The 21,634-nt window shown below is 46.4% G+C and overlaps 1 protein-coding gene across 2 annotated transcripts in view; it reads left to right on the top strand.

The window, feature by feature from the left end:
* The window catches only part of LOC115658214 (multidrug resistance-associated protein 6-like), a 57,519-nt gene that overhangs the window by 297 nt on the left and 35,588 nt on the right, over positions 1–21,634 (top strand). For both annotated transcript variants that reach the window (XR_004002207.1, XM_030576718.1), the window contains exons 2-7: positions 4,169–4,345; positions 5,761–5,886; positions 6,376–6,513; positions 16,977–17,102; positions 19,623–19,684; positions 20,751–20,882. Coding sequence is in view for 1 of the 2 variants with exons in the window: in XM_030576718.1 (XP_030432578.1) it covers positions 4,169–4,345; positions 5,761–5,886; positions 6,376–6,513; positions 16,977–17,102; positions 19,623–19,684; positions 20,751–20,882 (761 nt within the window). In the remaining variant the exon portion in view is untranslated. The remainder of the gene's footprint in view (positions 1–4,168; positions 4,346–5,760; positions 5,887–6,375; positions 6,514–16,976; positions 17,103–19,622; positions 19,685–20,750; positions 20,883–21,634) is intronic.

Below are 21,634 nucleotides of genomic sequence, written 5' to 3'. Positions count from 1 at the left end.
AGGGGACCGTTCCCTCTTCCTAGCCACGCAATAACTGCAGCAACTTCCCAGCTACACAGTGCCCGCGGGCTTCTCTCTCTCAGGTTTTCCTGTTTGCAGTGTTGTATGACAGGGCACTTTAGCTCCACCTGCAGAGTCCAGACCTTTGGGAGCTTTGCCCCTCTCCAGCCACTTTTCCTCCCAGTCATTGTAGCCAAATGGTTCGTCACCCCTTGTTGGATGGGGGGGGGGGGAAGAGACCAACTGGTGGCAGGGGTAGGAGATGAACTAGAGCCCAGAGTGAAGGAAAGCCCACACCTGCCCAGCAGCGTTATAGAGCTCCCGCATTCATAGATAGCACTTCTCTGCTTCAGTGACCTTTGTTACTTCAAGATACTTTGGACTCATGTGGAAGTTGAAACCCTTTCCCATGAACCCTTATCTTTTAGCACAGTCCAAAGCTAATACACCACCCTGGACTTTAATATTTGAAAATATAAGCTACATGCACATAGGTGAAAAGCAGTCAAAATCTGTAATAAATTGCTATGCTGGTTGGGATACTTTTGCATCATACATTGTTTCCATCTATTACCAGTGGCAAAAATCTTTGCAATCCTTCTAATGTATAAGGCCATGTCTACACCACAAAATTGTCAACTTAACTTACGTTGGCATACAGCCACTGCAATTATTAAATCAGTTGAGAGTGGACACACTAGGCTCCTTTGGTCAGCGGTGAGCTAACATCAGGCTCACTTGTATTCATAGGTGCTGGAACTAGGAGTGCTGGAGCTGCTGCCACAGCCGCTAGCTCGAAGTGATTTCTATTATATACCAGGCTTACAGTTTGGTTCAATGGCTCTCAGCTCCCCTGCTTGTATTGTCAGCCTTGGGCATTATGGGACAGCTCCTGAAAAGCCAGTAACAGTCAGTGTAAGTAATGCAGTGTCAACACTGACACTGCTTTGACCTAATTACATTGACCGTGACTGTACCATTTGAGGAGGTGATGTTATTAAGTCGGTGTAGAGAGGCACTTGCACGGGTGGGAACCAAATGTAAGTGAAGACACTTCCACAGCTAGGTTGATGCAAGGCAGTTTACATTGAGCTAACTGTGTAGTGGCCCAAGACACTAAAACTCCTGTTAGCTGGAGCCATTACAGGTACCGCAATCATTTTTATATGGGAAAGAAGCTCCTCCAACTGACACTATGTGTCTGAGCAAGAAATAATGGTGGTTGGAAATAAACATTAATATTACAAAAAGCAGTATTAAAACATTAAGGATGAAACCCTTTCCCACTGAAGTCAAGGGGACTTTTGAAGTTGACTTCAACAGGGCAGGATTTCACTCTCAATAGATAATGGGCCAAATTATTTTCTGAATTGCACTAAGCATTCAGTGGGGCTTAACTAGAGTAGAACTTGGTCCATGATGGAAGGATATTAAAATGGTTTTAGCCCTCCTTATGTAAACTTTACTTCAGTATACACCTGTAATGTTATGTATTCATAAGATAAATGCTTTTAAAAGGGCTATAGTGACTAGAAGCCTAAAGGGGGACACTTTAGTCTCCTTGCTCAAAATTGATAAAGCCTCATAGTAATTAGCAAACCATCATGCACTTTCTCTCCTCATCAAGTGATTGCTTTCTTCTCAGCTTTGCCTATCAGCATACTGAATAGGAAGATGCACATCAGGTGTCAGTAGCCCCCTAACTGCGAGAGCACTGATACCACCCTAGCAAGCTGCTAAAGGAAAGATAACAGACTCCACTTACATGGAGCTAAAACAAATTTATGTGATTTCCCAGCTATATCCACACCTGTCTCTCTAATCCTGTGAAAATGATCCTAGCACTGGTCTTCGGAAAGTAACCCAAGCACAGGTCCAACCAGTGCAGGTGGCTGCTCTTAATAGCCAGTGCTCCAATTTTTCACTGTGACCTACATGAACAAATTGTTGGACTCACATGGAATCCCAGTCAAGTCAGTGGGGTTCTGCGCAGGCATGGCCATCCAGCTGGGCACATCACAATACAGGATCAGGACCCAAGACCATTCAGTGGCTTAGGGAATCATAGAGGCAGCAACCTGAAACCAATCCCTTGAATATGAGCAATGCAGGCGAGTGCTGGGTTATCAATTCCAGAGACATATCTGGCAGCAAAAGCTTCAAGATTAAATCCTTCGGTCACTTGCACACCAGCCTGGAATTTCCCATAACTCTCTCTCCTCCTATTCATTACCCCCTAAAAGCTCCAGGAGAACCAAAATATCCACCCAATCCTATCTGTTCTACCCTGGTGATAACCACAAGAAAGAGTTCAAGAAATGTGGGCCAAGATTTTCGAACATGGCTGTCTAAAATTAGGCTCCTAAATGCATCTTTAGACATCTTAATAAAAGGGGCCTAATTCTCAGAAGTGCTGAACACCCACAAATCTCTCAGATGTCAATGGGAGCTGCAGTAGGGTTGCCAAGCCTCCAGGATCATCCTGGAATCTCCAGGAATTAAAGATTAATCTTTAATTAAAGATCATCCAGGAATACATCCAACCAAAATTGGCAACCTTAAACTGCAGCTGTTCGGCACTTTGAAAATCAGGCCACTTTTATTTGGGTGCCTAAATACAGATTTGAGAGCCTCACTTCAGTCACTGAGGTTTGAAGGTTTTGGTTTTACTTCTCTGTGTAAAGTCTTCCTCCCACCTTCAGGCCCAATTTCTGTACAAACACCAGGGCCCATGAAAGTAAGGACCAAAGCGTTATTTGCTGTAACCATCTGACTAGCATAGCAGTTACCTGCTGAATACCCCTTTCAGATACCACATGCTCAGACTTGTCCCCAATGTGCCTGGTAGTTATTTCCCCCTGTAGATCCCCGTGGGAAGGAACCTTTGCTGTTATTCTGTAATTCACATACTTACTTAACATTTTTCAAATATAAACAAAATCATTGTACTGTCAGTTTCATTATGCTAACACCCTACATCCCACTATATGATCATGGCATTTTTTAAAATACATTCCATGAGATTATACATTAAAGATTTCAGGAGGTGGGGGGAAAGGAAGTAACGGAGTGCAGTTTATATACTGAATTTAACAGACTTTATCTCTTATCTAATCCCTCTCCTTAGCCTATTTTATCTTACTCAATTGACAACTTTCCACTAGCCTTCCTGTCTCCCTAGTCCACAACCTTGGAGTAATCTTTGACTCTAATCTCTCTTTCTCCTCCACATCCAGTTACTTCCTTAATCCTCTCAGTTTTTCCTCTCTAGTTTTTCCATAGCCTGTCCTTTCTTGATTATCTCTGCTGCTAAAATCCCTGGCCATTCCCTGCTTTTTTCTTACTCTGCTTTCTGGAGCTTTCTCAAAAACATAAGAATGGCCATACTGGGTCAGACCAAAGGTCCATCTAGCCCACTATCCTGTCTTCCAACAGTGGCTAACGTCAGGTGCCCCAGAGGGAATGATCAGAACAGGTAATCAAGTGATCCATCCCATCACCCATTCCCAACTTCTGGCAAACAGAGGCTAAGGACACCATCCCTGTCCATCCTAGCTAATGGTCACTGATGGACCTATCCTCCATGAACTTATCTAGTTCTTTTTTGAACTCTGTTATAGTCTTGGCCTTCACGTGCGTTATGTGAAGAAATACTTCCTTTTGTTTGTTTTAAACCCGCTGCCTATTAATTTCATTTGGTGACCCCTAGTTCTTGTGTTATGAGAAGTAAATACTTCTTCCTTATTTACTTTCGCCACACTAGTCATGATTTTATAGACCTCTATTATATCCTCCTTAGTCGTCCCTTTTCCAAGCTGAAAAGTCAGTTTTACCAATTTCTCCTTTCTAGCCTCCCCGCATCTCGCCCTCCCACGTCCAGTTTATCCAAAGTGCTAAATCTACGTCTCTCTCCCATCTCTTTAATCATATCATTCCCACACAACTCCCTTAAATCTCTCTGTTGTTCAAACTCCTTTTAAACTGTAAATATTTAAAAATAGCTCTTCAGCTGGTGTAAATTGGCGTAGTCCTCAACCAACCTATAGTGATTTACTCCAGCTGAGGATCTGGTCCCTTCTCTCTGTTTTTCCATACAGTCCAAGGTAGGGGTAAGGTTGATAGCAGGCTATGGCTGTGTTAAACTGTTTCTCTGTGTGTGTTGTTGCAGGACTGGAATCAGACGTGGTATACAGATAACCCAAGCTTTACCCAGTGCTTTCAGAATACAGTCATTGCTTGGATTCCCTGTGCCTATCTTTGGATCTGTTTTCCATTCTATTACCTGTTTCTTGAGCACCACAGCAGAGGATATATCAGAATGTCGCACCTCTTCAAAACTAAAATGGTAATAATCATAAAAATAATACCTAGCTATGACATAGCACTTTTCATATGTAGATCTCAAAACACTTTGCAAAGGAGTTCAATATCATTATTCCCATTTTACAGATGGAGAAACTGAGGCACAGAGTGGTAAAGGGACTTGACCCAGGTCACTAAGTAGGCCAGTGCAGAGGCAGATCTCCTGAACCGCTGTCTGGTGCTTGCTCCTCTAGGGTCACACTAGCTAGTATTAGAGGCTGAGTATTTAATGCTAAGTTTATTGTGACTTTATTTTTCCAAATCAAGGGCGGGCAAACTTTTTGGCCTGAGGGCCGCATCGGGTTTCGTAAATTGTATGGAGGGACAATTAGGGGAGGGAGTCGTGGCCCCGCCTCGGGACTCCTGCCCCATCCAACCCCCCCGTTCCCTGACAGCCCCTCTGGGACCCCTCCCCCATCCACACCCCACTGCTCCCTGTCTCCTGATTGCCCCCGGACTCCTGCCGCCCCATCCAACTCCTCCTCTCATTCCTGACAGTTCCCTCCAGGACCCTTGTCCCATCCAACCACCCCTTCTCCCTGCCCTGACTGCCCTCTGCCGCCCCATCCAACCCACCCCCCCTTCCTGACTGCCCTCTGGTACCCCTGCTCCCATTCAACCCCCTTCCCCCCCGACCACAACTCCGAACTCCCCTGTCCTCTATCCAACCCACTCTGCTTCCTGCCTCCTCACTGCACTGTCTGGAGCACTGATGGCTGGCGGAGCTACAGCCACACCACTTGGCTGGAGCCAGCCACACCATCGCCACCGCGCAGCGCAGAGCACTGGGTCAGGCCAGGGTCTGCAACCGCGCTGCCCCAGGAGCTCACAGTCCCATCGCCCAGAGCATTGCGCCAGCAGCAGAACGAGCGAGCTGAGGCTGCAGGGGATGAGGGACAGCAGTGAAGGGGCTAGGGGCGAGCCTCCCAGGCCAGGAGCTCAGAGGCCGGACAGGATGGTCCCGCAGTCCGTAGTTTGCCCACCCTTGTTCTAAATGATTAAAATTGTCTTGATAATCTCCTTTGAATCTCCCAGTCCTCCTCCTGCTTGGTGGTTCGTATGACTATGTAGGTTACATTCTCTTTGTCTGATTGTGGATCTCCCATATAAGTGCCAGATCCAGAAAGCCTTACTTAGTTTTTACTCTCTTCCTAATCAGGTAAACTCACTCCTGAGCCGAGAAGTGAGTGAGTAAGGATTTCAGGATCTGGCCTAAAATGGAATAACAATCATTGTAGCACTCTCCTTCTTAGCCTGCCCCCACTTCCCAAACTGCTTCCAGTCACAATGTACCCCAAACCGCCCCTTTAACACTCAGATACCTTACAGTACACAGACTACGGTTATCATACTTGTCCTTTTACAGTCCATGCCAACATGTTTGTTTCCCTATCCCAGGTACTTGGATTCATATTGATGTTACTGTGTTTTTCAAACCTATTCTATACCCTTTGGGAAATAAATCAAGGAACCCTACAAGCTCCAGTGTTCTTCATTAGCCCAGCAGTTCTGGGGATCACAATGGTAATTTTTTCTTTTAAACGTAAGTTTCAATTTAACTATTATAGGGCAAAGCTGGTCTTGGCCCTCTTCCCCCTCACCATCTCTGGGTGCAGAAGACCCAATCAACAGCAGGACTGATGGGGTTCTATAAGTGAGCTGTCTGCAAAAACCTATGCACTGTGGTGCTGCATGAAATGGTGGCAGGCCAGGGTTGGCACAGGGGCGTGGTCACTTAGTCTGCACTTGTATGGCTCCACTGACCCAAAACACCATGTGGGAGCTGATGCAGCAGAGGCTATGGCATCCTTGAGGTTGCAGTAGCGACTGCAGAGTGGCCCCAGGCAAACAGAAGAGAGGATTCCATTTCCCACAGCATGTGGTAGAATTAAATGTTACCATAATGGGAGCAATAGTTCAGCCCATTAACATTGAACTGATCTGACACCAGCAGACAATAACCTCTATTGACCATTAACTTGAAACTGTTCATTGTTTCTCTCTTCTTCCCAGATCCCTGCAGTGTTCCTCACCCAGTTTGAGAGGCTGAAGGGTGTTCAGTCTTCAGGCATCTTGTTGATTTATTGGCTGCTGTCATTCCTGGCTGCTACTGTGACTGTTAGTTCTAAAATTCAACAGGTCCTGGAAGGGGTAAGCAGAACTTTCTAGTTTTAGTGTGCGTCTCTGGTAAGGTCTCCCGTGTAGCTGCTCTTTGCCAGCAGAAGAGAGCTCTCCTGCCAGCAAAATAAAACCATCCCAATGAGAGGCAGTTAGCTGGAGAGCATCTCCCGCTGACAAAAGCACTGTCCACACCTGTGCTTTTCATCGGTAAAACTTTTGTCAGTCAGGGGTGTGTTTTTTCACACCCGACCGACAAATGTTTTACCAACAAAAGTGCATAGCCTTAACATAGACATAGCCTTAACAACAGCATGGCTCCATTTGGCCCTCTTGTTTGTTGACTTTGTCATTCAGCTGTTAGGTAATAAAGCAAGTCCTCACTCACCTCTCCAACACCCGAGGTTGTGCGGAGTTGGAATATGGGCCCACAATTCTGTCAGAGACCAGACACAAATGCGTTGATCAACGGGCTCACACTAACCCCAAAGCTTTAGAATAAGTGTGGCCCCTTTATTAGGGGTGAGCATCAATATTTATACACAGAAGTAAACAAAGTGATTAATAAAAGATAATGGTCATGCATAATCAATCAAGATTTTACAGGAAGAGCAAGTTTAACAAGTAAATGCATAGAGATAAAAAGGCTAATGGCTACTTGAGGAAGGGGGTGTCATGAGTAGTTTGCAGGTCAGTGCTTTGTTCAAAAAAAGGTTCAGAAAGGATTATGCAGAGACGGCCAGTCTGGGTGTTTTTTGGCTCCAAAGTTCACCAAAAGTTTAGACCCAACATTCCTCCATTTGTAGCTTTGAGATAACTATTAATCAAAAAGCTACACCCTATTTTAAGATCTCAAGGGCCGCTTGGCAATTTCAGCCTGGGCCAATTCGAAGAGAGTAAGGCTTTTAGCTGAAGTGGGAAAAGAATAAACTGACTTACATGAGTTTATGAGGGAGGGGACACACTGAATACAGCAACACAGTATTATAAGGACTACCATGGCCCCAACAACACCCACCAAGAGGTTTTTAACCCACCCAAATCCGGGCAGCCAATTCCATAAGGCTCCCCACCAATCATAAGGTGGCTGGCCAGAGGAGTAGTTTTTAGCCATTTCCCTTAGGTGTTTGGTACGTTGAAAAGTGTCAGAGTAGGTGTTATTTACAAAAACACAGCATTCTTCATTTATGAGGGCGCAAGTTCCTCCCTGGGCTGCTAACATCATATCTAAAGCCATTCTGTTTTGCAAAGCCAACTGGCGCAGCTGGGACATTTCCCCGGCCTGGTTCTCAAATAGGGTTGCAGTTTCATTGGTCAAAGATTCTAATAGTCCCTGTAGACGGATGATGGCACCCTTCAAGCTAGTGTGACCAGCCCACCGCTGCCAGGACAAACCATCACGGAGATTAATATCTCTGTCAGTTTCACGGATGTTACGAACGTGGGGAAAATGAGGGGGAGTGAGGGAGATCCGAGAAGGCGGTGCTAGCCATGCCAAATAACATGACCCTGCCCAATCAGGGGAGAGAAAATAATAAGCCTTGGGCCCGCACACCCAGTATGTTCCATATAATGCGTTTTGGGTATTTCATTTTTCAAAGTAGGAGGTAACCCACCACCCGTTGTACCACTGTTCCCCTGGTAACGCAGAGGGATCGTTGTGTGAACTGCAGAGGCACAATTTGGTAGTGTTGTCCTCAAAGGGCAGTGTAGTACTGCTTGAGCAGTTGTAGAAGGCAATTGTGTATCCTTTAACAATTAGTTGGACACCTTCGAGATCTGAGCAGGGCTTTTTAAAAACTGACTCTGAAAACCTGCCCCTCCATGAAAAAGTTGAAAAGGTTGGATCGGGGTGAGGGATCCACATATGGGATAAGTGGGATGCGCAAGGCTTGAAGCCAAGATTTTTACTAAAGGCGGTGCCATTAAAATATATGTTGCATTTACTTGTTCCCACAAAAGTTGACCCTTTTTCTTTAACAAAACACAGTGATCCTGTTTGATTGGTTACCCTGAGATATTTGTTAATTGGCACTTCTGTTTTGTCCCATGTAAGATTGGGTTGGACTGGATCTTTTATTCTAGTCGGTGGCATCCAAGTCATATTAGCAGTGGTTAGGGGAATGGGTGTGAAGGGGAGTCCCTGTGCTGCATTTACTGGAAATTGAGTACATACCCAGCAATCACTTCTATTTCCTAAAATACGAGTTTTAACCTCGTGGGAATATCTAATAAAAGCATTATCTTCATAAGCAGAAAATAAACTGAAAAAGCATAAAAAACATACAGTTGTCAGAATAAAGGGTCCTCTCATTTTTTTCGAGTTAATTTAAGTCTAATGTCTGAGAGAGGTAAGCTGGTCCACTGGTCGAAGGCAGTGTCCTCAGTGGTGACAAGAGCTGCTGGTCTGTCACTGTGGTCCACTACGGCTGGCTTGACGTGGGAGTGGTGGATCCAAGATTTGCGTCCTTCCAGGAACACTGCAGTCTGGGTTGTCAAAAGAACCTGGTGGGGTCCAGTAAACCTTGGCTGGAGGGTGTCGTCACGAACGAACTTTTTGGCCCAGACGAAGTCCCCTGGTTGGAACGGGTGGATTTGTTCCTCCAGCGGCACGGTCTGGGAAAACTGCGAGGCTTTCCAAAGGGTACGGAGGCGAGCCTGTAGGGAGAGAAACTGACACGCAGTCATATGATCCCCTCCCAATAGTGAAACATCAGCACGTGGTAGCGCCCCGCCTTTGAAAGGGGGGTGTCCATAGAGCAGTTCAAAGGGGGATAATCCCAATGCGCGGGTTGGGCGAGTACGAAGGTGAAACAGGACCAAGGGAAGTACCTGAGGCCACTTTAATCCTGTTTCCTGACAGTATTTAGCCAATGTAAACTTAAGTTCCCTATTCATACGCTCAACTTTCCCGCTAGACTGGGGGTGGTAGGGTGTATGAAAGGAGTGTGAAATGCCCAGTCCTTGTTCTAAATGGCCAAGGACATGACCAGTAAAGTGAGGTCCGCGATCTGAGTCGAGCACAAGAGGGATGCCAAAACGGGGTACAATATCTCTAAGGAGAATCTTCGCCACTGTGGCAGCAGTACAATTAGCAGTAGGAAAAGCTTCGACCCAGGAAGTCAGAGGGCAAACCAAAACAAGGAGGTGCTTTTTCCCAAAAGCCTTTGGCATATCTACAAAATCAATTTGAAGATGTTGAAATGGAGCAGCAGGCGGAGGTCTTCCACCCTTAATTTTGTTAAGAGGTGGAGCAGGTCCATTACGCTGACATGTGCTGCATGCTTTCACTATTGATAGGCAATAGGGTTGAATGCCTGGAGCATACCAAAAGCGAGCGATAGTGTCCACGAGGGCGTGCGTGCCGTAGTGACCCCCTTTATCATGGTGCCAGCGAACTGCCACAGGGTATGTGGAGCGAGGGAGGCAGGCTCGGCCATCTGGCATAAGCCAGGTCCCTTTGACCAGAGTGGCCCCGAGGCTTTCCCATGATTTTAGTTCAGCAGCGGGTACTGGTACGGGGTGCGGTGGAGTAAAGGAGGAGGTTGCAATAGCCAATGTGGGCATGGCTAAAGGTAAGGTGGCAGCCTTCTTGGCGGAGGCGTCAGCCAGGGCATTCCCACGGGTAACGGGGCTGCTATCTTTAGTATGGGCCCGGCAGTGAACTACAGCCAGGACGGAGGGTTTTTGGAGGGCGTCCAAAAGCTTGTGGATGAGGGGGAGGTGCTGAATGGGTTTACCGGCAGCTGTCTGGAAACCTCGAAACTTCCAGAGGTGGATATGACAATGCACAACTCCAAAAGCATATTTGCTATCAGTAAAAATGGTAACGGTCTTACCAGCGGCCAACTGGCAAGCTCGGGCCAGGGCATAGAGTTCAGCGGCTTGGGCTCCCCAGTTGCCTGGCAGTGAGGCGGCCTCTTGAATGTCCCATTCAGAGGTGACAGCATAACCAGTGAAACGCTTGCCATCAACATAGAAGGAGCTTCCGTCCGAGAAGAGGATGCAATCGGGGTTGTCCAGTGGCACGTCAAACAGGTTGTCTCTTATCTGTAAGATGCTGTAAACTACTTCCACACAGTCGTGCTGGTCCTGGGGGACTGGCAGGTCAGGAAGCAAGGTAGCTGGATTAAGGGGTCCACACCTTTCAAAAAGTAGGTTAGTGTCTTCTAAGAGTTCGGCCTCTAGCTGTTGCTGACGATGGGCCGAAAAGACTTGGGTTGTGCCCCTACGCAGAAGGGCTGACAAGGCATGAGAGGTCCAAACCGTGGTAAAATGACCCAGGGTTAGGCTCTTTGCCTTTGTGATCAGCAGGGCAGCTGCTGCCAGAGTCCGGGTGCAGGATGGGGTTCCCTGAGCGACAGGGTCGATTTGCTGAGAGTAAAAAGCAAGCGGGAAATGGTGGGGCCCGCTCAGCTGGGTAAGGACACCACTAGCAATTCCGCCCCTCTCGTGGACAAAAAGGTGAAAGGGTTTGCTGTAATTGGGGGGGCGGAGAGACATGGAGGAGGCCACACTGTCCTTGAGTAACTGAAAGGCTTGAATAGTGTCCGGGGACCACTGCAAAGGGTCAGGAGCAAGGTTAGCAGTGAGTCGGTGGAGCGGTTTGCTTAACTCCCCGCAGGACGGCAACCAGGGGCGACAGAAGCCAATTAATCCTAAGAAACCTCGAAGTTGTTTCTTGGTGTTCGGTAGAGGGCAGTTTTGAATAGTCTTTATGCGGGCTGGGTCCATCTGTCTTCCTTCTGGGGTTAACAGGAAGCCCAGATATCGGACCTTCTGTGAGACCCACTGAATCTTTTTAGGGTCTACCTTGTGGCCTCTGGTGTGTAGGTATAATAAAAGTGCCTTACCATCGATGCGGAGGGCAGCTTCTTCGCGATTACCTAATAGGATGTCATCTACGTATAGGACCAATGTGGATCCCTGCGGACTGGTGAAACCTTCCAAGTCGTGGCGGAGGCACTGGCTGAAAATCGTGGGGCTGTCTCTGTAGCCTTGAGGAAGTCGTTGCCAGACATAACTTTGTCCCTCCCAGGTGAAACCAAAGAGATACTGAGAGTCTGGGTGCACAGGAATGCTGAAAAAAGCTGATTTTAAGTCAATAACAGTGAACCCAAGGGATTTGGCTGATGATAGTAGCTGGGTCAGGAACTACTGCATGAAGAGGGACCACATACTGATTAACAACTCGTAGATCCTGTACAAAGCGCCAACGAACAGGGTCTTCGTCCTTTTTAGGAGGCTTTTTGACAGGCAGTATAGGGGTGTTACAGGGAGTGCGCTGAGGGCGGACTAGCTTTTGCGCAATGAATCCCTCGATAATGGGGCGGATGCCCTCCCGGGCTTCCAGCGACAGGGGGTATTGAGGGACTGACGGGGGGGTTAAGGAAGGCTTTACCTGAATCCTTACGGGCTCTGCCGAAAGGAGCAGGCCAACATCAGTGTCAGAAATTCCCCAGAGGGTTGAAGGCAAGTCAGTGAGGTCAGGGGAGAGAGAGAGAGGTGTTTCCCAATTACCCTGAGTAGGGGCCGAATCTCCTAATACTGTCATCAATAATCCTACCCCTTCAGGAGTGCAGGTTAAAGTAGCCTCAAGCTTACAGAGTAAATCCCGGCCCATCAAAGGGATCGGACAAGCTGGGGAAAAAAGAAAACGGTGAGAAAAACATTTATCAGCATAAATAACATTCAAAGGCAAAGTGAGTCCCAGAGACTGTGGGTTGCCCTCCACCCCAGTCGCAGTTTTAACCTCAGAGGATAGCCAGGGAGAGGGGGCATGATTTAAAAGAGAGAAAGTAGCCCCAGTATCAATGAGGAAAGAGACAGGCAGTCCCTGGACTGAAAGGGTTAAACGAGGCTCTTTGCTGGGAGGGCAGAAAGTGAGAAAGGAGCCGGCTAAAGACATTAAGGAAATAAGACCATCACATTGTTTGCCTTCGCCCCCGGGGTACCGTCATTGAGGAGGCTGAGTTTGCTGCGGCTGCTGCTGTTTCCCGTAGTTGATCCAGGCCTGGGGGATGGGCTGAGCTGGTGGTGCAGGGGTGTATTCCTCACTTGTATAAGCATCTGCGGATGCAACCAGACCCTCTGGGCGTCCCCAGGGGCATTCACGTTTAAAGTGACCAGGCTGTCCGCACTGAAAACAATTTCCTGATGGCTGGGGTCGCCAGGACCCTCTTCCCCGGGCACCCTGGAATCCCCTGCCACGGCCACGGCCTTTGCCTCGAACACCACCGTGAAAAGCTAAAGCCATCAGCTTATATTCTTCCTTTTTCTCTTTCTTTTTACTACTTTCCCTTTCTTTCTCCCAGGCAAAATCAGCTACTTCCAACACTGAAGTGACTGACTCACCTCCCCAACCAGGGCGAAACTTTAAGAAGTAATCCCTTACAGGGGGCACCGACTGATTCACAAAAAATGAAATAAGAGTAGGGTGGTCTGCTTCTCTCTCAGGATCCATCTGAGTGAACATTCGGGCCCCCTCCAATAGCCTCGACCAGAACTTTCTGGGCGGCTCATCAGATTCCTGCCGAATCTGCATGAACTTAGCCTGATTAGGCGAGCGGCGAGCCATTTCCTTGAGTCTCTCTAACAATCGCTCTCTATCTGTTCGCAGCTGAGTCAGCCTTAGCTGAGTCCAGTCTAGGGGATTCCAGCCAGCGGCCAGATCCCGCCTATCCATCCAAGTAACATTAGCTGCATTGCTATCTCCCCATGTCCTTTCTGCCATCCACAATCTACTACGTTCTTCTCCAGTCAAAACTCTACTTAACAACTGATCCACATCCGTATAAGTAGGATTATAACTTAAAAACAATCTTTCTAGAAGTTCTATGATCTTTCGGGGATTTTCCCCAAAAGACCCTGACAACTGTCCCCACTCTTTCAAATCCCATTCTAGCCATCCTTTATATTCCACAATACTAGCATGTTGCAATCGTCCATCATTGCTCATATAAGGTTGATCGTGCACCTGTAAAGGCATCTCTATAACCATACTTTTATTATTCGCAAGAGATTTGACAGAGACATCCTCTGGGCTATCCTCAGGGGGGGGGCATGCACCCTGCTGTACCTGCTTGGACCTAAGCCTAGTAACTACTCCTCCCAAGGTTTGCCCGTCCAATTCCTCCTCATCCTTCTGCACAAATTCCAATCTGGGATCCTGCAGATTCCCCTCTGCTACAAGGAGAGAGTTCCCCTGCGGAGGAATAGGGGCAGGTGCAGAGGGGACCAGCTGACGAGTCAAAACACGCCGTGGTCTACACCCTTCATCGAAATAACCTGGAGGGGGTTCACTCTCGGGAGAGTACCTGACTGCCATAATTTTTAAAGATTTCCACAGCTCTGCTGCTGTGTCCCAACAAAACCAGTAACATAACTGTCCCGGATGGTCTTTTTCGATCTGGCTCTTTACTCCTCTTAAGGCAGCCTGTTCGAAAGAGCCATACGAAGGCCACCTCATCTCCGAGTCGGCCAATACCGCGGTATACCCAGTCCAATTCCTTACACATAGTGTGTACAACTTCTTCCTAGACATTCCTGTCTGTACTGGGAGTTTCCCTTCGTTCCATAACTTATTTACAATCCCCAACGGACTCTCAAGAGGCACGCTAGTCCCTTGACCCATGGTGTCTGACAGGAGCCCTCCAACTGGCGTTTACCCTGCTGTCCAATACACGACCCCTCAATATTGAATTGGCTAGGAGAAATCTCCTGTGGCGCCTTGCCAATTCATATATGAGTGGTCCGACCACTGGACAGAGGTACCGCACCAGAAGGAATCCCGGACGAGCCCCCAAATTGTTAGGTAATAAAGCAAGTCCTCACTCACCTCTCCAACACCCGAGGTTGTGCGGAGTTGGAATATGGGCCCACAATTCTGTCAGAGACCAGACACAAATGCGTTGATCAACGGGCTCACACTAACCCCAAAGCTTTAGAATAAGTGTGGCCCCTTTATTAGGGGTGAGCATCAATATTTATACACAGAAGTAAACAAAGTGATTAATAAAAGATAATGGTCATGCATAATCAATCAAGATTTTACAGGAAGAGCAAGTTTAACAAGTAAATGCATAGAGATAAAAAGGCTAATGGCTACTTGAGGAAGGGGGTGTCATGAGTAGTTTGCAGGTCAGTGCTTTGTTCAAAAAAAGGTTCAGAAAGGATTATGCAGAGACGGCCAGTCTGGGTGTTTTTTGGCTCCAAAGTTCACCAAAAGTTTAGACCCAACACAGCCAAGAACTAAAGAGGCCAGTAGATCAAATTGCTCTCTCCAAGTAGCCACACTGAATTATGCTTGGGGAGCATTGGCCAGGTAGTTTGAAAGAAATGAGCACTGCCACTACCCAGGCTGCATCTGTTCTATGGTGAAAAGAGTACTTTAATCTCCAGGCCCCACAGCTTTTCTGAGCACCCAATTCACATACAAATCAAAGGAAAAATGCTGTTTGAATATTAGTGCTGTTACTGGTCTACACGTAGATTTTGTACTGGTAGAACTGTGTCAGTTAGGGCAGGTGGATTTTTACCAGCATAGTAAGTCCAGTACAGGCTCTAGGGTGGATACAGTTTTACTAGTATAAAGGTGCCTTATACTATTAACGTTTATTCCCTTTCCCATCTGGGAATAGCTATACCTGTATAAACACATTTATACCAGTGTTCATACTACGGAGTTGTATTGCATTAACTATACTGGTATCATTAAAGAGGTACAACATGTGCATATAGACGAGATCAGGCAGATCAACTTGATTTCAGAGAGCCACTTCTGCTGTAGATCTTTTATTCCAGCTGTTTTGGTTTCATTAGGATGAGCGTCTATATGTTAAAATTCACTATATCGATTTATAGATCTGATATTTATCAGTACTGGTCATTCTCCTAAGTGATAAACCCCACAGGTGAATCTTTCTGTGATAACAGGGAAAGATCAGAAGTTCAAATCAGCACCTATATTTCACTGACGGATAGAAGAATGATACACTCCCACAAGATGAGGATGGTGGGAACTCACTGTTGTATTCAATTAATATTGATTGAATTAATTAATGTGAATTAGTCCCACACTCTAGGGACATGCTAGGCATTTGACATTGCCATCTTCTTTTTATTGCCATGATATAATTTCCCACTCTCGTCATTCTTCCACACTGCTTGCCTGTCTCAGACACAGAGCTGATTATGAAGCCCAATGGGAGGTTCCCCAAACAGCTCCAGTACACACTATTTAGAATAAAACCAGGGAATAGCCTTTTTCCATTTTGAAGTATACCCAAAGCTTTAGGTGAATGGGGAATTTATACCCTCACAGAACTCAACCCCTTGTATTAGTTTAAATTAAGCAGCCATAAACATTTACATAAACATCTGCCTGGTCAAAGCCTGACACTGCCATTTTCAAAGCCGGCTAAGGGAGTTCAGCACCCAAATCCCCCAAATTACAGTGGGATTTCAGCATCTAGCTCTTTTAGGCTCCTTGGAAAACCCCAAACTGAAACCTTTACTCAGGTCTAAACTGTAGTTACACTCCAGCTCCCCTAGTGGTTTGTTAGTGCATGTGTTTGTGATTTTCAAATTGCATGAGTTTTCAGTATCAATAACAGTAATTTAACTTGCATGGTGTCAAGTATCAGAGGGGCAGCCGTGTTAGTCTGGATCTGTAAAAAGCAACAAAGAGTCCTGTGGCACCTTATAGACTAACAGATGTATTGGAGCACGAGCTTTTGTGGGTGAATACCCACTTCATCAGACACATGTAATGGAAATTTCCAGAGGCAGGTGTAAGTATGCAGGCGAGAATCAGTCTGGAGATAATGAGTCATATATTAGGAATGGCAATATACAAAAACCTGTAGGAGGAGAACATTTCAACCTTCCTGGCCGCACAATAGCAGATTTAAAGGTAGCCATCCTACAGGGAAAAAACTTCAGGACCAGACTTCAAAGAGAAACTGCGGAACTTCAGTTCATTTGCAAATTTGACACCATCAGCTCAGGATTAAACAAAGACTGTGAATGCTTAGCCAACTACAAAAGCAGTTTCTCCTCCCTTGATTCTCACACTTCAACTGCTAGAAGTTTCCCATCTGGGAATAGCTATACCTGTATAAACACATTTATACCAGTGTTCATACTACGGAGTTGTATTGATTGAACTAACCTCCTTATCTCCTGACTGATTCTCACCTGCATACTTATACCTGCCTCTGGAAATTTCCACTACATGCATCTGATGAAGTGGGTATTCACCCACGAAAGCTTATGCTCCAATACGTCTGTTAGTCTATAAGGTGCCACAGGACTCTTTGTTAGTAATTTACCTCTTATATAGCACACTCTATAAGAAACTGGTGCAAGAAATACACATGGCGCACATCCACAGCAACACTCAGAGCTTATGGCTTATACAGTGTGTGACTCCACCTTTCTTTAGTGATTTCACATTAAGTATTTTACCTCAACCTCAGCAATTCTCTTTTTCATAGGGCTTCCCAGAGGACCCTTTCCGTCATGTCACCTCTTACATTTATTTTATCCTGCTGCTAGTAGAGGTCATACTGTTCTTCTTTACCGATTGGCCTCCCTTCTTCTCAAAAACTGTCAATGACTCTGTAAGTATATTTGACTTCTTCAAAGCTCATCAGTCCCTTGTCTAAAACCCATTGGAAATGGGCAGTTCAGATGAATGTCTGAGATGAAAACATGGCAGCCTACATATAGACCAGTATTTTTTTTTTAAAAAGCTAGTAACTTGGCATGCCAGGGTTTCTGGGTCTCCAGCTTGATTTTCAGAGGTTTCATAGATTAGAAGGCCAGAAGGGATTTATGATCATCTAATCTAACCTCCTGTAATGCCCTGAGCATAGGACCTCCCTGAATTAATACCTGTTTGAACAAGAATGTGTCTTTTAGAAAAACATCCAATTTTCATTTTAAAATTTTCAATGATGGAGAATCCACCACCACCCTTGGTAATTTCTCCCACTGGTTAATTAACCTCTCCGTTACAAATTTCAACCTTATATCTAGTCTAAATTTGTCTATCTTGAACTTGCAGCCCTTGGATCTTACTGAGCACCTCTAGTTCCGATTGACTTCAACTGGCGTTGCAGGTGCTCTGCAGCTCTGAGACACAGGCCCGAGCTATCTCAGTTTGGTACCAAAGACAGAGGCAGTCTAAGGCAGGGGACATGGTTGAAAACATAAGTCTACAATATATGCTAAATGCTCTTTATTTTATTGATTCATCAACCCTTCTTTTGTCTGTTTTTCCCACCTATTGCATCCTGACTGGCACCCACGTTGTGAACTGACTGGGGTGAGGATTGTGGTTTTATACTTCTGCCCTGGGTCTGGGCCCTGATACTTGCATGAAATTCCTAAGTAGTTCTGTAATAAAATATTACAAACAACAACAGAACTGGCCAGTGAGGCAATTTAAAACAAATTATTTGATGTAAGAAGGTCCCATGTCAGCCTGCATTAATAGAAATACGAAGTGTTATTCCTACTAGCATCATATGTTCTGTACTGTACACACAGAGAATGACTAAGGATTCCATTTTGTTTCTGACCGCCAAAACAAAGTGGTTTTAACCAATACGATCCGTAGTCCCACATATGAGGTTAATGTATCAGAATAGAGGCAATTATCTAGAAACAACAGCTCTTACTAAAAGTGCAGAATTAGATCTTGATGGCAAATTGAGGTGCTTTCCATGTTATTTTCACTGCCTTGCTCAGGAAGGTCTGAGATGACAGGGAGAGATGTAAGTGGAGCTCTCCAAAGGGAGATTATGGAAAGTCACTCCCAGAAATCCTGAGATTGATCCTGAGAATCAAGTGTATTTTTTTTAACATGCTTCCGTTTTGCTCTGCACAGGACAAATTGGAGAAAAGGGTTTACAGTGCAAATGACCAGACAGAATATATAACCAGTGCCACAAGACCATGTCTCTGCCTATGCTGAACCTGGCATACTGATGCTTCATATGTACATTCTGAAAAACTAGTGACCTATCCCTAGCCACACCCCTCACTTCCATTTTCAGTGCTGTTACCATACCGTGCTGACATTTGCTACATGCCTTCCCAGTGCAGCCAGCATTGCATCTCCCTACCCGATCTTTTATAAACAAGGCATAGCCCAACTCCTGCATGAATTAGTGTTTGTAGATCAGGGGTCAGAAGTGCTGTGCCGAGTCTTCACTTACTCACTTTAACTTAAGGTTTCGCATGCCGGTAATACATTTTAACATTTTTTACAGGGTCTCTCTCTACAAGTCTATATTATATAACTAAACTATTGTTGTATGTAAAGTAAACAAGGTTTTCAAAATGATTAAGAAGCTTAATATAAAATTAAACTAAAATGCTGATCTTATGCCTCCGGCCAACTCAGCCTGCTGCCGGAGTTCTGTTCACCTAGGCCAGCAGCAGACTGAGCGGGGCCTGCAGGACCCTGGCTGGCAAGGCACCAGCAGTTGGGATCCCAGACTGGCAGCGGGCTGAGCAGGGCCGGTAACTGGGACCCCAGACCAGGGGTGCAGGTGGGAATGGCGGGGCGGGGTGCAGGAGCTCCTGTTTGGTGCTCAGGGTGGGGGTGAGGTGTAGGGGGGGTGCAAGAGTCAGGGCATGGGGTGTTGGGGGGCTAGGTATGTGTAGGGGGTGCAGGAGTCAAAACAGGAGCTGGAGGTGTATGAGGGGGTGCGGGAGTCAGGGTGTGGAATGGCTGGGTATGTGGGGGGGTGCAGAAGTCAGGGCTGGGTGTGGGGGGGTTCAGGGGTCAGGGCAGAGGGCTGGTGTGGGGAGGGGTTCATGGGTCAGGGCAGATGGCTGAGGTGATCAGCTCATGGGGGTGCTCCCAGCCCCCTGCAGTGGCTGGAGGGGATATGCCCGATTCCACTCCTTTCCCAAGGGCCCCGTCTGTCCCCACTTCTTCTCTGCTTCCTCCCCAGAGCAGCGAACAGGCTGCGGCTCCGCTCCCCCTCCCGCTCCCAAGGGTGATCAGCTGATCGGAGCAGGGAAGGAGAGGAGGCGGCAAAGGAAGGCAGCGCACTGAGGGAAGAAGCCGGGAAGTGGGGAGCTTGGCTATTTCTACATATGAAACTTGTCTGTTTTTCCTCTCACAGAATCCGTGTCCAGAACTTACTGCCTCTTTTGTTTCCAAAATCACTTTCTGGTGGTTCTCTGGGTAAGAAAACAAGTGACAAGAGACCTTTACTCTAAAATATCAGATAAGCTCCATCATCTTAAGGCAGAAGGGCCCAGATCTTTATGGGTTTTTAGGAACCTAGCTCCATTTCAATTAAATGGGAGACAGTCGCCTAAATACTTTTGTGGATCTGGGCTGAGGTTTAAGGGACAGTGGCAAAGCTGACAAGCTCAGAGCTCCTTGCAACAAGACTAATTCTTTCCTCAGACACCTATGTGTTACTCCCCATGGCTCAAACTGTGCTCTGAGTTATGCTAGCACACTAGAGGCTTTTTCAGCCCTGGGTTGGAAGGAGACTTGAGTGTAGAATTTGCCCAGGTAACTTTGTGACTTGGAAAAATCCAGCTACCCTTCAAAATGATCACTGCAACTCTGCTAACGTCCCAGCTTTCTGCCAGGAGAGCCTCTTCCAATCTCTACAGGGTCCCAGGGTACTAGAGATCATGAAGTTGCACCATCTTGCTGCTTAGCTTTCATGAGCAAAGTGGTTCCTGAAATTTTTGAGAATACTTCAAATATTCTTGTAAATGTTAACATTTGGCTTGTTTAGGGAGTGGGGCAGCCAGCAACCAAGTAGAATGGAAGGACAGTGCCAGATGCACACATACAATGGGCCCACTCTCAGTTATGCCAAAGGCCCTGTCTCTGTTTCACAGGAGTCATGAGAGGCAGAATGCAAGTTTGAACAACTTCAGGGCTGATCTAATTTATGCGGGAGGGGGGACAAGGCTGCTGAATGGCCCCAGGAACATGGAGGTTGCAAATTGGGCTTAAAGCCACCTTTGTTCTCACCTTTCTGTTCCTGCCCCAAGTTCAAGAACAGAGTAACTGAGAATTAGGCTCAATATGTAGGACTAATTTAAGGCCAATCAACTGAACATATTTCTTGGACACACATCCCTCTGTGCTTGGGTTAGGGTGACTAGATGTCCTGATTTTATAGGGACAGTCCCGATATAGGCTCCTATTACCCCCCACCCCATCCTGATTTTTCACATTTGCTGTCTAGTCATCCTAGCTTGGGTATTAACCATTTATTTTACAGGCTAGTCTGGAAAGGCTGTCGGCAGCCATTACAAGTAGATGACTTATGGTCACTGATGAAAGAAAACTCCTCAGAGGAAATTGTTTCCCAGTTTGAAAGAGAATGGAAAAAGTACTGTAACAGAGCCAAGCAGTAAGTACTTGTTCCAGAGGGTGGGAGTTTCTCCTCTAGCTAGTGCAGAGCTCGCATGTTCAGCATCCCAGGTGCTAACACACCACCTCAGAGCCCTGTTTGACACCATCTAGTTCTCGCTAAAGACTAGATCATGGGGTTTATGCTGATAGGGCCAAATCCTGGACATCAGGGCTCAGCCCATGTGAGGGATTGTGTGCTGGAGATCGCCGTGGGGGCTGAGTGTGGTAGAGTGCCAAGGAAGCTGCATTGCAGCTATTTCTGCAGCTTTGGAAATGAGGCAGCCCCAGGGCCATTGTACTCCCTATTTGCACAAGAGAATGGGCAATGGAGTCACTGCCATTGAATCCTCAACTCATTCAACTAGTGGAAGGGGGAAGGAAGCTGCTGTGGATGGAATACTCGGCAAGGAGAACTTCGTGGCATTTCCCTTCCCTTGGACTCTTTCCACTGCCAGGTGATCTTTTGGCCAGTTATCATTTAGATCCTACATCTGACCTTAACTATGTTGAAATTCATTGGGGAACATCCTTTAATGTCCAAATATCCAGAACTGCTTTGGGCCAGGATCCATCTTTTTGTTCTGTGTTTTTACAGGTGTCCTGTTCCATGACTGGAGCTGTTAAGTGCTGCCACAATACAAATAAATAACTCACTATTCAGGCCACTTGGGAAGCCCCGATTCCAAGTGTGGGGTGTTTATAATGCTGTTGACAGCCCAAGTCAAACACTTCAGGCCTTCTTTGGATTGC

Source organism: Gopherus evgoodei, chromosome 10 (genome assembly GCF_007399415.2).
Source record: "Gopherus evgoodei ecotype Sinaloan lineage chromosome 10, rGopEvg1_v1.p, whole genome shotgun sequence".
In the NCBI taxonomy this organism is placed as follows: domain Eukaryota; kingdom Metazoa; phylum Chordata; order Testudines; family Testudinidae; genus Gopherus; species Gopherus evgoodei.
The sequence above is the reverse complement of the archived record's forward strand: the minus strand, read 5'-3'. Positions and strand labels throughout refer to the sequence as shown.